Consider the following 15,123-nt stretch of genomic DNA (forward strand, 5'->3'; position numbering starts at 1 on the left):
GGCTAACAGTTGCTAGGATGAATGGCTTTTTAAAACAATTATGTTTCTTTATAGATTCAGTAAGGAATGGGAGATCAGATATTGCTAAATCCTGGCATGAAATAATGATTTCAGTAATACTCAATTTGCTCTGTGAAATATTTTTGTAAAGTACTCAAAAGACAAACTGAAAAGTTGGGAACAATTGTCATTATGTATAAAATAGGGATGCAATGGTACAGTGGGCTCAAGGTTCTGTATGTATCACGGTTTTGGGGGCACAGTAACGGTATGGTATCTTTATATATATTTTTTTAAAGGGTTAAAAGGCGTAAAAAATGTTTTCATAGTAGTCTGGCACAAATAACTAGTGTAACATTCTGTGTGTATGACTGCGGGGGGAGGGGGAGGACGGGGGTTCAAGTTTATTGGTGGGTGTTATAATTTACGTAAGTTCATCTGATTGGGGCGGCGGCGTCCAGGATAGTGGATAATTTAAATACCAATTTCCATTATTTATTTATTATATATTTTTAAACATTTCACAATTAAAAAAATAAATTAAACCTGGTCTATATTTCATTATTTTTGTGTAGAACAGGTATAAACAGTATTTCTCCACACATAAATAATAATAGTAAAATAACTGCCTTCGCTTTGTGAACCTGATGTGACAGTGCACCATGATCGGTGGGTCGGCGCCCCGCTGGGGTCGCCTCCCTATGGGCGGGGCGGTGGGGCTTGCATGTCCTTCTGCGTCCCGTGTGTGGGGGTGGCTGGTCATGCAGGGGCTGCTCGGATGTTCCAGTGGGCCTTGCCTTAGCGCGGGGCATTGGTGGGCATGGGGGCCCCACCGTCTCGGCGGGCGATTCTGGCGGGGTGCCGGTCTGTCGGCGCGGGGCCTGTGGTCCCTGCATAGCGTCCACGGCCCAGGTTCTGCATACATTGCCTGCATTGCATTCCTTTTCAGCTAGGGCACCTCCCGGCGAGGGAGGAGCATAGCCCATCTCTTACATGACATTTCACTGCATATATGTATGACCGTATGTATATGTATGTGACAAATAATCTCTTGAACTTGAACATAGAGGGGGAAACATTTGCTGTCAGCAAGAGACAGCAACTTAAACAAACAACACAACATAAAACTGTACAACTTGACAAAGAGAAGGAGAGAAAAAAAAAAAAAAAAAGAACGGCTCATCACCAGGCGAGAGCCGTTCAAAAGAAATGGACTGTTCGTGAATGCCCCAACACTATCTGGTACGAGTCGAAGCAAGTGTCCGAAGATTGTAATAAAGAGGGACACGGCCATCGAAGGGGGTTATTTTCGCACCTTGATTGATTGCACTCTTTACAAAAACATTTCTTTGAAGCTTTATCTCGTGATTCTATGGTAAATCACGAGGGGTAAATCACGAGTAGCCGCGCGTAGTTAAAAAGCAATAGACCTCATGCAAAAATATAGAAATGCTGCACAGCTCCGCCCAGACCACACAACTGACATGGCTAGTGGAGCTCCAACAGTGGCACACTTACAGCACGCTGTGCCGAGCCCAGACGCTGCGTCAACGTGTCAAGTGGACTTCTACCGGGAAACCATAAAACCACGGTTCACGTGTGTGTATAGAACCGTGGGGAACCGAACAACTGATAAAAATGTACCAAATGGTTTGATAAAATACTGTGTACCATTGCATCCCTCGTATAAAATGTTGTTATATAGATATCCTTTGTATTGAAATTGAATAAAATCATGAGCTCTTTACCAGCTCTCAGCCCTAGCAGTATTAAGTAAGTCACTTGGGTGCATCATTGTGTCCGTCGGACCTGAATATCGCTGGCGGCACCTCGTTGACAACCACCCTCCGGCTCCAGGCCAAAAGGTCCCGCTCGGTGGCCACCTGACTGCGGAGGGCGTTGTGCTGCATTTGCCAGACGCCCTCCACCTGCGCTCTCCTCCTCTGGCCATCCTCAGGGGGTGACTCCTCTGCTGCCTCTCCATCTGAAAATTAACATTAGCTGGAGTTGAAAGTGAATAGTTCCCGCCGGAACATATCCTCCCTCAGTACAGAAATGTGTCACCTAGAAATCCTTAACCTCCACTTTGCAAAATGGTCACATTCCGTAAATTTTAAGCCAATGTGGGAAATAAAATCAATTAACAGAATTTGTTGTGTTTCCGTCAGTTGGGTTGAAGAAAATCTGCCCAATGTTAATAATGGCTCTTCTTCAGGAGGTGGATGTGTATTATTATACTATTATAGGCTTACACTATGAGAGTAAGACAAGCTGTTAATTGCAATTATTTATGTGACAATTAATCATAAACTAAAATTTCATCATACTATTAGAAACAAAACATTTAAAGTAAAGGTCACATTTTACAATCAATTCTAAATGTTCAATACAATAGTCAATAACTCAATAATGTGCACACACGAGAAAGGCCCCATCTGAATCGTCATTAATGTGAAATAATTGTTGTTTTTCTTGTTTCCTGCATGTACTGCACAGCATTTAAAGAGGTAAATTTGGTGTACCACCTTGCTCCTCAGGTGGTCCATCCTCGTTCTGCAGCTCATCCTGCTGATTCTGCAGCTGCCTGATCAAATTATCCAACGGGCTATCTTCATTATCTGCTGTTTGTTGGCCGAGAACCTGCTCGACAAACTCTCCATCACCTGGCAACGAAAAAATGTAATAAATTAAGACCCTGGTACACACAGTATTTGAACAGTTTTATTTGATATACATGCAAGTTTGCATGCATATTTACTATTTCTGTTGGACTGGAATTGCTGATAGTTTTATTGCTTATTGTTAAATTATTTTCTGCTTCATTTTTATACATTTTTGTATTGCCTAGTTTTTATTATCAATCTATTGAAAGTATATTAACAACAATTCCATTACCAAGCCATGCATTGTTTATAATTCTTCTCATTTTAGCAACGACTTATTTATTTATTTATATTTTACTGTTGGCGACGTAGCCCAGCTGAGGGACAAGTTGCTCCTCCTTGCAGCCCTCTCGGCCCGGCACCAGGCGCTGGTAGTGGGGGGGGTGGGGGTTCCCGTCCACATCCACCAAGAAGGGTGGAGGCATGAGGTGCGGTGCCTGCTGCGTCTGCTCATCCAGGACGTAGTTGTTGGTGTCACGGATCAGAGGCCGGTAGTCCGTGTGGAAAAACATCTGCTCAGGAATCTGGGGGATGGTTCACAATTATTACATAATCCAAATATTTGAGATGATCACAGTGGTTTTGGGATCAGCTAAGTAGGTTATGAAGTAGGATCATTGGATTAGTTTGCTTAAAATTGTAAGTATGATATTTAAGTTATCATGCTCTATTGCTGATTTGTCCTCTAGTTCATAGCGCTTTCTTCATACAAATATTTTTTTTTACCTTTTAAACCCTTTAAACTCTGTAAAGTTTTGTAGTCTGAGTCTGCGTTTGTGAATCTCATATAATTTGATGTATACAACTAAAAGAGTGGAATTAAAATGTAATACTGGTCAACTGAAGTTAAAATGAAAAAAAATTGCAAAACATAGGGAGATCATTTGTACAGCGAAAAATACAAATGTGTTGTTAATATAACCGTCATTCATATACTATAACTTAAAGCCAGTGTCCCTATTTTTCAGTGTATACTATGTTTTCATCCAAATTCAAGGGGAATTTCAAGCCTATTTGAAAGATATTATAGATATGACATAACCCTGAGGAATTAGCTACCTTTTCATAGGGTCGACTACAGCCAAAACCAAAGATGAGCAAGTGTCCATGGGAGTCCGTGCAGGCGAAATGCTGCCCGTCGGGCGAGAACTTGCAGTCGTAAATAGCACCGTGACCCTGCCCTTCGATCTGAACGGAAAACACAAACAGTTCGAATTTTCAAAAGAATTTCAATAGTTGTTAAAGGTCAGTGGGTAAATATATATTTTTAAATGGTCACCATGTTGAAGAAGTTACGGATCTTGGCTCCCCTGGACAGATCCCAGATGTAAATGTTGCCGTCGTGGCCGGCAGAGAGCATGATACGCGAGTCGAAGGGATGAGCCTCGAGCACATACACCTCGTCGTCGTGACCCTGGAGAACAACAGGAAGTCATGACACCCAGTCTGGTACAAAAACAAAAAAACTGTGTTGTCACTGTGCAAACAACTCAATTCCTCCACTCACAGATAAAACATGGAGCAGCTGACCCGTGCTGGAGCGCCACACTTTGAGCAGATAGTTGGAGACTGCCGTGATGACAGTGCGATCTGCACGGTCCCAGGTCACCATGGTTACCACCAGCTTGGTTTTATCATCTCCATTGACAACAGAATTCCTGGGGGAATTTATAATTTTTTATATTTTTATTATTCAGCTGAAGGGCTAGAGTGTGGAGGGTCAATAATGTTGTTTCTGGATATGCGCAAGCCAAATAAACACCTAAACTTCAGTGGCACAGAGCATTGCACTGCTGCCTCACAGCAAGAAGGTGCTGGGTTCGATTCCCGCCGGCACCGTGCTCCGGCGGTTCATCTCCCAATTAGGGGCCTTTCTGTGTGGAGTTTGCATGTTCTCCATCTAACATCAGTAAGGACCCCCACCAAAAACATACACACATCATCATCATCTGACCAGCGATGGACACTTCGTACCAGGTCCCCGGGTGTCGTCGTCGAATGCTGCCCACTGCTCCTGGCTACCCCTCGGAGGAAGGACAAGCCAGGATGGGTCAAATGCAGAGGCCACATTTCACCGGCCACCATCCAAAGCATGTGCATGTGTGTATGCATGTGTTGTAGTGTGGCATGTCGTGTGATGAGTAAAGATTCTTCTAATTCTTCTTCTAATATCATGATTCCAACATTCAAAAATGGGGACAGAGGACGTATTAACAGGCGACAAGAAGCAGGGTTATGCACAGCTCTCCACATAGTGTGGATTTCTCCTCTTACCCTGGCAATCTGGTGGCTATGTCCAAAGCGATGCTCTTCCATTCTTGTTGCTGGTAATTCCAGATTCTGGCTGTGCCGTCACGACTGCCACTGACGAACCTCAGACTGCGAAGGAAGGAGCACCCAAAAAAAAGTTGGTTTTTTTATGAATTCCTTTTCAATAAATCTTGATTTCTTTGTTATCTGTTTGAGGGCCGCACCACTGGGATTAGAGCACCCAACCCAGAAACAAACTTTTTTCCAGACAGACGGACAGACAGACACACACACACACACACACTCACCTGTCACTGTTGTTGCAAAACTGGACCACTACAACTTTATCCTGGAAAAACAGAGGTAAAATAAAATAAATATTTAGACATTTAGTAAGTAATTTACACGTAGCAGTATTGAAAGATTACTTCAGCACTGCCACGGTTAATGCGTCCTCTGCTACATACTGTGTGAGCGTCCATCTCAGAGAGCTTCATAGGAGTTTCGGAGCCGAGATAGTAAACTCTGATTACATGATCAGTGCTGCCCGTCACCAGGAACATCCCTCCTGTTGTGGAAAAAAAAAACATGCAAAAATGGCAAGTTGCTAGTAGCTAGTAGGGCTACAATTAACAATTATTATCATAATCAATTAATTTTATTTATTTTTTATTAGTTGAATAATCTGTGGGACTAATTTTGACCACACAATAAGGGTAGAATTAGGTAATAAAAGTTACAAGTTGATGGTAATTGCTAAAAGCCTGGATGGACATAATTGGACTGGACTTAAAAATGCTTCCTCAATTAACCTAGCATTAAGAAGACACCTCCTCCTTTTAGATAATGTAACAAGAATTCACAATTTAATCAAATGTTGTACAGCATTTTGGACATTTTTACACAATATATAACTATACAATGATGTAATTACTAACATTTAATTAGACAAATTTTCTCTTTTTCAACTTGAATGGTCTCACCCCTTTACTTTGTGGTTGAAGCTTTGAAAGGGATTAGGACATCATAATGTGTGCCACCTACCGCTACTGAAGGAGGAGGTGGAGACCTGTATGCCGGGCCGCGATCGCTCTACGAATTTCACTGGCTGATCCCTGAAGAAAGAGTAGATTAAATATTAGGAAAACAAACATGTTTTGTTTTTTTTAATAACAGAAAAAAGACTTAGAACTAAGTCCAACTAACACATTGTTCTAGACTAGATCTATGTGTCTAAAATATTTACTTGAATTTCATGCTGTGGCAGTGCCACTGCCAGAAGCACACCATGCCGTCTGCCCCTGTGGAGGCCAGGTACCGTGTCGTCCCCTTCACCGCGGGACAGAACTGAGGGAAGACGGAGTTACTGCAAGTTTGTTATGAGCAGAATGTGAAGTAAAACCACTATTAAATCCCAATCTAGGACATACTATGAATATGAGGATACGGTCAGCTGGCTCTTAGCTCTCCAACTCAAACAGTCAGTCTCTCGCTTCATTTCACAAGTCTATCACTCCTCCCATTCCCTAACTTCTGATCCAACTAAAATAAACCTTTAAAATCTTTTCTTCCTTTAACTCTAATCATTATCACTCGGGAACCCCCTGCAAACAAGACTACAATGGCAAATTTTTAGATACTGTGACTTAGATATCCCTACCATAGATGCCAATAACAAGGAGGATTTGGATAATCTTATGGAGTCAGGAGATAGCAACTTGTCTTAAATCAATGCAAAATAACAAAGCCGCAGGTCCAGACGGATATCCGGTTGACTTTTACAATAAGTTTTCCCACCAACTTGCCCCTTTATTATTAGATATATTTAATGATTCATTCGAACAAGGATCCCTCCCCCAAACCTTAAATCAACCTTTAATTTTGCTTATACTCAAGAAAGACAAGAACCCTGATAATTGCAGCAGCTAATGAAAAAATTAGTTTGTTTTTATTATTCAGATGTAAAGCTTCTAGCCAAGTTTTTGGCCAGCCATTTGGATCCTTGCCTGCCAGACATAATTTGTGGAGATCAAACACGGTTTGTCAGAGGACTGCAATTATCGTCTAAAATTAGAAGACTTTAAAAAATTGTATTTCCTCCTTGCACCTCTCAAGCTGCTGAATTGGTTACATCATTGGATGCGGGGAAGGCCCTTGACTGGGTTGAGTGGGATTATTTGTTTTCTGTTTGGGTCTAAATAAAATTTCATGGATACGCCTTTCATACTCTGCCCCTACTGCTTGTGTGACAACTACCTCTCAATGGTCTGACTATATCCCCCTAAAGAGGAACCAATCTTCTTGTGCCTCTATATGAACCCCACCATTCCGACAGGCCAACACTAGTTTCTGTTATTAAGGCGTCAACACTGCTCACTCCCTCCCCTCTCTTCATATAAATAATTTTTACAAAGTTGGTTATGGAAATGAAGTGTGATCTGAAACGCTGGGACTCTCCCTCTCTGAGGGGCAGAATCAATTATATTAAAATGAAAATTCTGGCCAGACTCTTAGATAAAACAATTTCAAAGTTTATTTGGGCTGGCAAGAACCCAAAAGTATGTATAGTACTGCAGAGAAGCAAACAGGATGGGGGCCTTGCATTGCCTAACCTTTTATTTTATTAACCTTTTTTTATTTATTTTATTATAGGTCAATCTTCAAAAGATTCATGCCTGGTTTTATTCTCCACCTCGATTGGTGTATAATGGGAGGACAATTCTTCCAGTCCCATCATCTCTGGCGGGTTTGGTTTGTGCCCCTTTGACTTCTTGTCCCAAATACATTACAAACCCAATTGTCCTCTCTTCTTTGAGAATTTGGAAACAAGTCAGGCAATTTCAAATTTTCATATTTCTGCCCCCACCCCATGCAGCCCCATTTGTAATAACCAATTGTTTCCTCCCTCTAACTTCAGCCCCTTTTCCCACTTGGACTGAAAGCCGTAAATCTACTGGCAATATTCCGTATTGGTGTCATATGGGAATGATGTTATTTTCTTTTCTCAAATTAGCTGAGTTCTGATCCAGTTTTTTAATATGTTAGGCAAAGCCCTGGATATTACACTAGAACCCTGCGCTTTGATAGCCGTCTTTGGGGTACGCCTTATACCAGCCAGTCTTACGAAGAAAGATTCTGATGTTGTTGCCTTTACCTCACTCATAACCTGTAGACGAATTCTGTTACAGTGGAAAAGCCCAAATCTACCATCTACTAGATCCTGGCTAGATGATTGAATGCCACGTCTGCCGCTAGAAAAGGTGAAATATTCCTCAAGAGGCACGACTGCCAATTTCTACAAAAGATTAAACTGATTCTCAATGCATCCAGCAGCACCCTTCATATTGTACTTCCCTCCCTATTTTATTTCATTACATTAACTTTTTTGTGTTTTATTTAGTTCTTTGTGTGTGTGCTGTTTTTTTATTTTTTGTCTGTCTTTCTGAGAGTTTGGGATGGGTGGGTGGGTTAGAGAAAGTTGTTGTTCTAGTTCTAACACACCAAGAAAAAAAAAGGGGGGGGGGGCGGGGGTTGGAACAGATTTGTACTCTGTGCTTGACATTTGTATGATACCGGTCTCCCAAAAGAAATCTAAAAAAAGCAAAAAAGAACAGAAATTTGAAGTTACTATATGAATTATAAAAATGCAGTGAAAATAGTTGCCGTGGTTTTAAACCGGTTTCATATTGCAATTTTATTTTGTTAAGTTTGGTTTTCTAGTGTATATTTCAATTGTGTGAATGTATTTCTCATGTATTGTGATTTATTTATTTTATTTACGCTACAACCTATCCAGGACTACATCATTTCAAATATCCTTTGTGTAATGTGCAATCTCACATGCTACGACTCAAAGTTAAAAGAATTGATAGAAAGAACAAAATGACGAAAGCTACTGCAAGCGTGATTACTTTCATGGTAAAATATTAACTTTTTAATTGCTCATTGTGTTGGAATTGGAATGTGATGCCTACATGGAGTAATGGATAGTACAATGAAATACTGCCCTACAAGAAGAAATCCAGCTCCGGTATTATCAGAATTATTATGGCAATCAACAAGTGCTAGTTTTGCTTCCATTACCATACAAATAAAAGGTCTGCTGAAAGACTGTGTGTGGAAGAAATGTGATTTTACAAAAGACACTTTAAGACAGTTGTGCACTTAGAAAAGAAAATCTATTTTGTGGAGGTAATTTTGGGCAGATTTTAGGTGCTCTGCAGTATCTGGAGGTTATACAAGCTTGGCAGCTGCAGCTTAACAGTCATTTGTAGGCAAAAGGCAAGTGGCTCCTAAAACAGGGACCTATATGTCTGATGAGTGACCGATTTTCTCTAAGCAGGGTTCATTTCGATGGTCACAGTGTTTGCACTTATTGGCTAATGATTTTGTCCTTACTTAACCTAGTTTACCACAGCCAGGGCCAGGTACCAAAATGTGCACTGTGCAAGGCATGTATGCAAAGGATTCCTCATGTCAATTTAGCTTTAGTAATTACATGTTAATCTATATTTAAGTCCACATTTCTTGGTAAAACCGTTTCATTTCACTTGATAAGGTCATTAACATAGCCAAGATATCCTAGCTAATATCAAAACACAACTATTTGGGAATGTCTGGCACGTAATATGAAATGTTATTAAACCTTAAATCCAGCTTGAAGTATATACCATGGAAATAACGACAGAAAAGTTTCCAAAGAAAGCATCTGACCTGGATGGAAGTGATGGAGGCAGCGTGGACTTGCAGGATGGTGATAGGGGCGCAGGTACGCAGGCACCACACTCTGATGATCTTGTCGCAGCTGGCGGAGGCGATAAGAGTGTTCTCGTCATTGATGGCCATGTCTGAGATCTCAGCCGCGTGGCCGCGCAGTGTGGAGAGGAGGCGGCCATCATCTGTGGCCCAGATCTTCACCAGGCAGTCGTCTGAACCCTGCAGAAGATGGAAAACCCAGGGACCATTTAGAAAGGGGTTTCTCAACAGGGGCGTTGGAAATATTATTTTGTTGCAAATCTTTAGAGGCAATCACTACAATCAAGCAATTTCTATAGCTCTCAATGAGACTTCTGCACCTGTCAACAGGTAGTTTGGTCCACTCTTCCTGAGCAAACTTCTCCAGCTGTCTCAGGTTTGAAGGGTGCCTTCTCCAGACTGCATGTTTCAGCTCTTTCCATAGATGTTCGGTGGGATTCAGATCAGGGCTCATTGAAGGCCACTTCAGAATTGTCCAATGTTTTGTTCTTATCCATTCTTGGGTGCTTTTAGCTGTGCGTTTTGGGTCATTATCTAGTTGGAGGACCGATGACCTGCGACTGAGACAGAGCTTTCTGACACTGGGCATGTACGTTTCGCTCCAGAATGCCTTGATAGTCTTGAGAGTTTGTGCCCTGCACATATTCAAGGCACCCCGTGCCAGACACAGCAAGCAGCCCCAATACATAACTGAGCCTCCTCCATGTTTCACAGTAGGTATGGTGGTCTTTTCTTTGAAAGCTTCATTTTTTCGTCTGTGAACATAGAGCTGATGTGACTTGCCAAAAAGCTCCAGTTTTGACTGATCTGTCCAAAGGACCTTCTCCCAGAAGCATTGTGGCGTGTCAATATGCATTTTAGCATATTCCAGTCTGGCTTTTTTATGTTTTTCTTTCAAAAGTGGGGTCCTCCTGGGTCTTCTTCCATGCAGCCAACTGTCACTCATAAAGCGACCGATCAGACACTGATGGACCTTGACCTTGGAGTTCAGCTTGTACGTCTTTCACACTATTCTTTTGTTCAATTTAGGGTCGATTTCCCTCTTGCGGCCGTGTCCATGGAGGTTGGCTACAGTCCCATGGACCCTTAACTTCTTAATAATATTTGCAACTGTAGTCACATGAACATCAAGCTGCTTGGAGATGGTGTTCCGCCCTTTACCTTTAACATGCTTGTCTATAATTTTCTTTCTGATCTCCTCAGACAACTCTCTCCTTTGCTTTCTCTGGTCCATGTTCAGTGTGGTGCACACGGTGATACCAAACAGCAGAGTGACTACTCTTCTCCATTTAAATAGGCTGAATGACTGATTATAAGATTGAAGACATGTGATACCAATTAAAGAAAACAGTTAGTGTGAAATATCACTATAATCTAATTATTTATAATCTTTTCTAAGGGGTACCAACAAATCTGTTCCGGCCATTTTAGAAAATAATTAATGTCTTAAGCAATAATTGATCTCTCTTCACAGTTTCTTTGCTTTACTCTATGACATACCAAAGGCATACAGGCATACATGAGAAAATTGCCTTTAATTTCATCACATTTCAGGAGGAATGAAAAATTGCTTCAATGAGCTGTAAGGGTACCAACAAATTTGTCTACATCTGTATATGTGGAGGGAGACACGGGACCTAAACATAGGATAGGGGCACGACGGCTAGTTTCTAAACTGTTAGATCATTTTCTCCTGTATCTCATCTGACAGAAAGACTCACCGTAAATATCCTCCTGCCTGTGCGGTCAAAGGCCACACAGAAAACTGCAGACAGGTGACCGAGGATCAGTTTATGGATCTTCATGTGTTGGTAGGTGCCGATTGGTAGAACGTGGCCAAATCGGGCAGCACCAGTGGCCTGGCGAGCACCCACGATGGACACTTTATATAAGGACAAAAAGAACAGTTAGTAAAAGAAATACAGCGCATGGAGGCTCAGTCGTCATTTATTTGTCACATATTAGAAACCTAAGTTACTCACCGACATTGGGATGGTTCCTGTTTGCCACTGGTGGTTCTGGTGGCCGCCCTCGGTGGAGTGCAGCACCAGCTGAGCCTCTGCATGTTTTGTGGCTACAACCTGAAGGTGTGTAGAAAAAAACCCAATAGGGAATAAAAGATAAGACCAGATAACACTTTCTTAATCCCCGGAGGGAAATTAAGGAACAAATAACCATTACAGTGACTCCCGTAGCTGTAGAGCTTACAAAAAGAGCAATAACAGGAAAGTAAGAGGGAGCGCTTACTTTTAGTGGTGCGAAGCAGGGACTGTCTTCCTAAACCCAAAAGGGTGTCAACTCCAGGAACACTGAGTGGGATCTCCTTCTCGATTAGCGGTCCTATGCGCCGGCAAACGCGGAGCAGATAGTCTGCAGGAATGTGCTGATTGACTATTACCTGTGGAAAGAAAGAAAACCAATGTCGTAAGGATCTAGCTTTGACCGGAGTTGAAGAAACCATGAATGTAACCAAACCAACCAAAAATGTGTATATACATAACTTTTTTCACTCACTCACTCACTCACTCACAAGCTCACACACACAACTAATATTGTGTAAGTCCCCCTCGTACAGCAAGAACAGCTCTGATCCGTCGAGGCATGGACTCCACAAGACCTCTGAAGGTGTCCTGTGGTATCTGGCACCAAGAAATTAGCAGCAGATCCTTTAAGTCCTGGATCGGGTCAGTCCTAACCCTGTTATGTTATGCCATGATATAAAAGAAAAAGTGATTCATCAGACCAGGCCACCTTCTCCCATTGCTCCATGGTCCAGTTCTGACGCTCACGTGCCCATTATAGGCGCTGTAACAATATATCTAAATTTGCAATAACGTAAACATAAATGCACACACATAATGAAGAACACAACTTCATGTAGCTTCCAGTCACATACCTCTATTTCAGCACACAGTGTTAATTCTTTCACATACCTTTTAGATTGTGTTCTCTGTTGGGTTCCTGCCAAAAAGCTTGCCCCATCCTCAAAGCTTGCCTTATGTTGACCTGACCAAGGTCAGGTCGAGCTGACTGTATATTCTCTATATCTGTGACGTCGAACTCACCATATATTCTCTGTCTCCCTGAAAATAAACTGTTCAACTCAAGAGAGCTGCTCGAAAGCACATCTCTGATCCGACCCTTGTAAAAGTAAAAACCTGCGTCTCTCTGCCTCTTTATTTAAAACCACTGACAAACTTCAGATTAAAGTGACCGTATAATTTCTGTAACAGCACTTTTGGCGGTGAAAAGGGGTCAGCATGTGCACTCTGAACGGTCTGTGGTTACGCAGCCCAATAAGCAGCACGCTGTGATGCACTGTGTGTTCTGACACCTTCCTCTCATAGCCAGCAGTAACTTTTTAAACAATTGTGCTACAGTTGCTCTTCTGTGGGATTGAATCAGATGGGCTACATTTCACTCCCCACACAAATCAATGGGCCTTGGGCACCCATGACCCTGTCCCCAGTTCAGTTGTCCTTCGTTGGACCACTTTTGGTAGCTACTAACCACTGCATACCAGGAACACCCCACAAGACCTGCCGTTTTGGAGATGCTCTGACCCAGTCGTCTAGCCATCACAATTCAGCCATCTTCAAAGTCGCTTAGATCCTTACACTTGTCCATTTTTCCTGCTACGAACACATGAACTACAACAGGGGTGCCCAATAGGTCGATCGCCATCGACCGGTCGATGCGGGTAGATTGCGTGCCAATCAAATAATTTTTTTTAGATGTTAGCCTATCATCTATCCTCCATTTGGCATTTGCCACTTGATTTACATACAGGGCGGCCAGTCTAATGTTGCTTCAAACTTTGTCCATTGGGTTACAATTACAACTACTTAGATCTCCTCTCTTAGCCTATCATCTATCCTCCATTTGGCATTTGCCACTTGATTGATGTACAGGGCGGCCAGTCTAATGTTGCTTAAAACTTTGTTCATTGGGTTACAATCACAACTACTTAGATCTCCTCTCTTCTATTGGCAGTGTGTAAATTGTTGTCAATTACCACGGACAGTGCGCCCGCAATGGTGGGCCGCTTGAATGGATTTATTACCAAGTGCAGGGAGGACGATGTGTTGACCGACTTCCTTAACTACCACTGCATAATACACCAACAAGCATTATGTGCAAAAATGCTAAACATGAAAGACATAATGGATGTGGCAACGAAAATCGTCTGTTCTATTCGAGCGAGATCTCTTCAAAGGCGGCTGTTCCGGGCACATCTGGAGGAGGCTGACTGCAACTACTCTGACCTCTTGTTACACACTGACATGAGATGGCTTAGTAGGGGTAAATTCCTGCAGAGATTTCGAGAGCTCTGTCTGGAGATAAAGGAGTTTCTCCTTGTCAGTAAAAATGCAGAATACAAGCAACAGAATGACGATCAGTGGCTGCTAGACTTGGCATTTTTAACTGATCTGACCAACATGTTGAATGAGCTTAATTTACAGCTGCAAGGAAAAGACAAAATTGGGGTCAACATGATCAGTTCAGTTAATGCCCTCAAACAAAAATGCAACGTCTGTCCTCAAAGCTGCAGCGCCATGATTTGGTGAACTTTCAAAACCTCGTATCAGAGCTGTAGACCCAAGGGAAGGCTTGTACGCTACACAGAGCAGATTGAAAAATGTCTGTCAGACTTCGACAAACGGTTTCAAGACTTTGCTCTACTCAAGCCAATCGCGACATTTATGTGCTACCAATTTAGGGAAGATGTTGAGGTTGATTTACTCGCATCAAAAATTGCAACACTGTTTCACCTGAACTCGTCTGCAGTGGAGGATGAGATGTTGACACTACAGGCTAACGTTGAGCTGAAGTCCAGGGCTTATGGACAGTTTTGGAACTTACTCACGGAGGAAAAGTTCCCAAACATGAGGAAATGTGCTCCCTCCTTGACTGCATTATTTGGCTCTACTTATTTATGCGAGTCAGCCTTTTCCCACATGAAGATTATAAAGTCCAAATACGGTTCTACTATTAGGGATGATCATTTGGAAGCCTGCCTGAGGCTGGCTACCAGCAGCTACTGTCCGGACTATGCAACCCTGGCCGACTCCATTCAGTGCAAGTCATCAGAGTAAGGTAGTGACCATAAACGTATTTTGTTGTATTATGCCGTAAAGGTTCATGCAGTGATGCAATGTACGCCAACATATATTGTATATATAAAGTATACTCAGTATCTTCTTCTTATTTTGGTTGCTCCCGGTAGTATACCCAGTATATATATAAAAGAATATGTTTAGCATTTTTTAATGCAGGTAGATCATTTTGACCTGGTCATTTTAAAAGTAGCTCGCAAGCCGAAAAAGTCTGGGCATCCCATAACTACAAAAAGGGACTGTTCACTTGCTGACTAATATATCCCACCGCTTGACAGGTGCCATTGGAACGAGAAAATCATTGTTAGTGTGAGTCAGTGGTTTTAATGCTGTGGCTG

At 42.1% G+C, this 15,123-nt stretch overlaps 1 protein-coding gene across 1 annotated transcript in view; it reads right to left on the reverse strand.

The window, feature by feature from the left end:
• The window catches only part of brwd3 (bromodomain and WD repeat domain containing 3), a 34,009-nt gene that overhangs the window by 16,286 nt on the left and 2,600 nt on the right, over positions 1-15,123 (reverse strand). The window contains exons 5-19 of the mRNA XM_080014376.1: positions 11,916-12,066; positions 11,651-11,749; positions 11,390-11,550; positions 9,627-9,848; positions 6,160-6,260; positions 5,958-6,028; positions 5,381-5,481; positions 5,222-5,262; positions 4,938-5,042; positions 4,171-4,321; positions 3,943-4,077; positions 3,723-3,851; positions 2,962-3,187; positions 2,526-2,663; positions 1,810-1,984 (exon numbers count right to left, since the gene is read on the reverse strand). Coding sequence (XP_079870502.1) covers positions 1,810-1,984; positions 2,526-2,663; positions 2,962-3,187; positions 3,723-3,851; positions 3,943-4,077; positions 4,171-4,321; positions 4,938-5,042; positions 5,222-5,262; positions 5,381-5,481; positions 5,958-6,028; positions 6,160-6,260; positions 9,627-9,848; positions 11,390-11,550; positions 11,651-11,749; positions 11,916-12,066 — 2,006 coding nt within the window. The remainder of the gene's footprint in view (positions 1-1,809; positions 1,985-2,525; positions 2,664-2,961; positions 3,188-3,722; positions 3,852-3,942; positions 4,078-4,170; positions 4,322-4,937; positions 5,043-5,221; positions 5,263-5,380; positions 5,482-5,957; positions 6,029-6,159; positions 6,261-9,626; positions 9,849-11,389; positions 11,551-11,650; positions 11,750-11,915; positions 12,067-15,123) is intronic.

Source organism: Zeus faber (assembly GCF_960531495.2).
Source record: "Zeus faber genome assembly, chromosome: 14".
In the NCBI taxonomy this organism is placed as follows: Eukaryota; Metazoa; Chordata; class Actinopteri; order Zeiformes; family Zeidae; genus Zeus; species Zeus faber.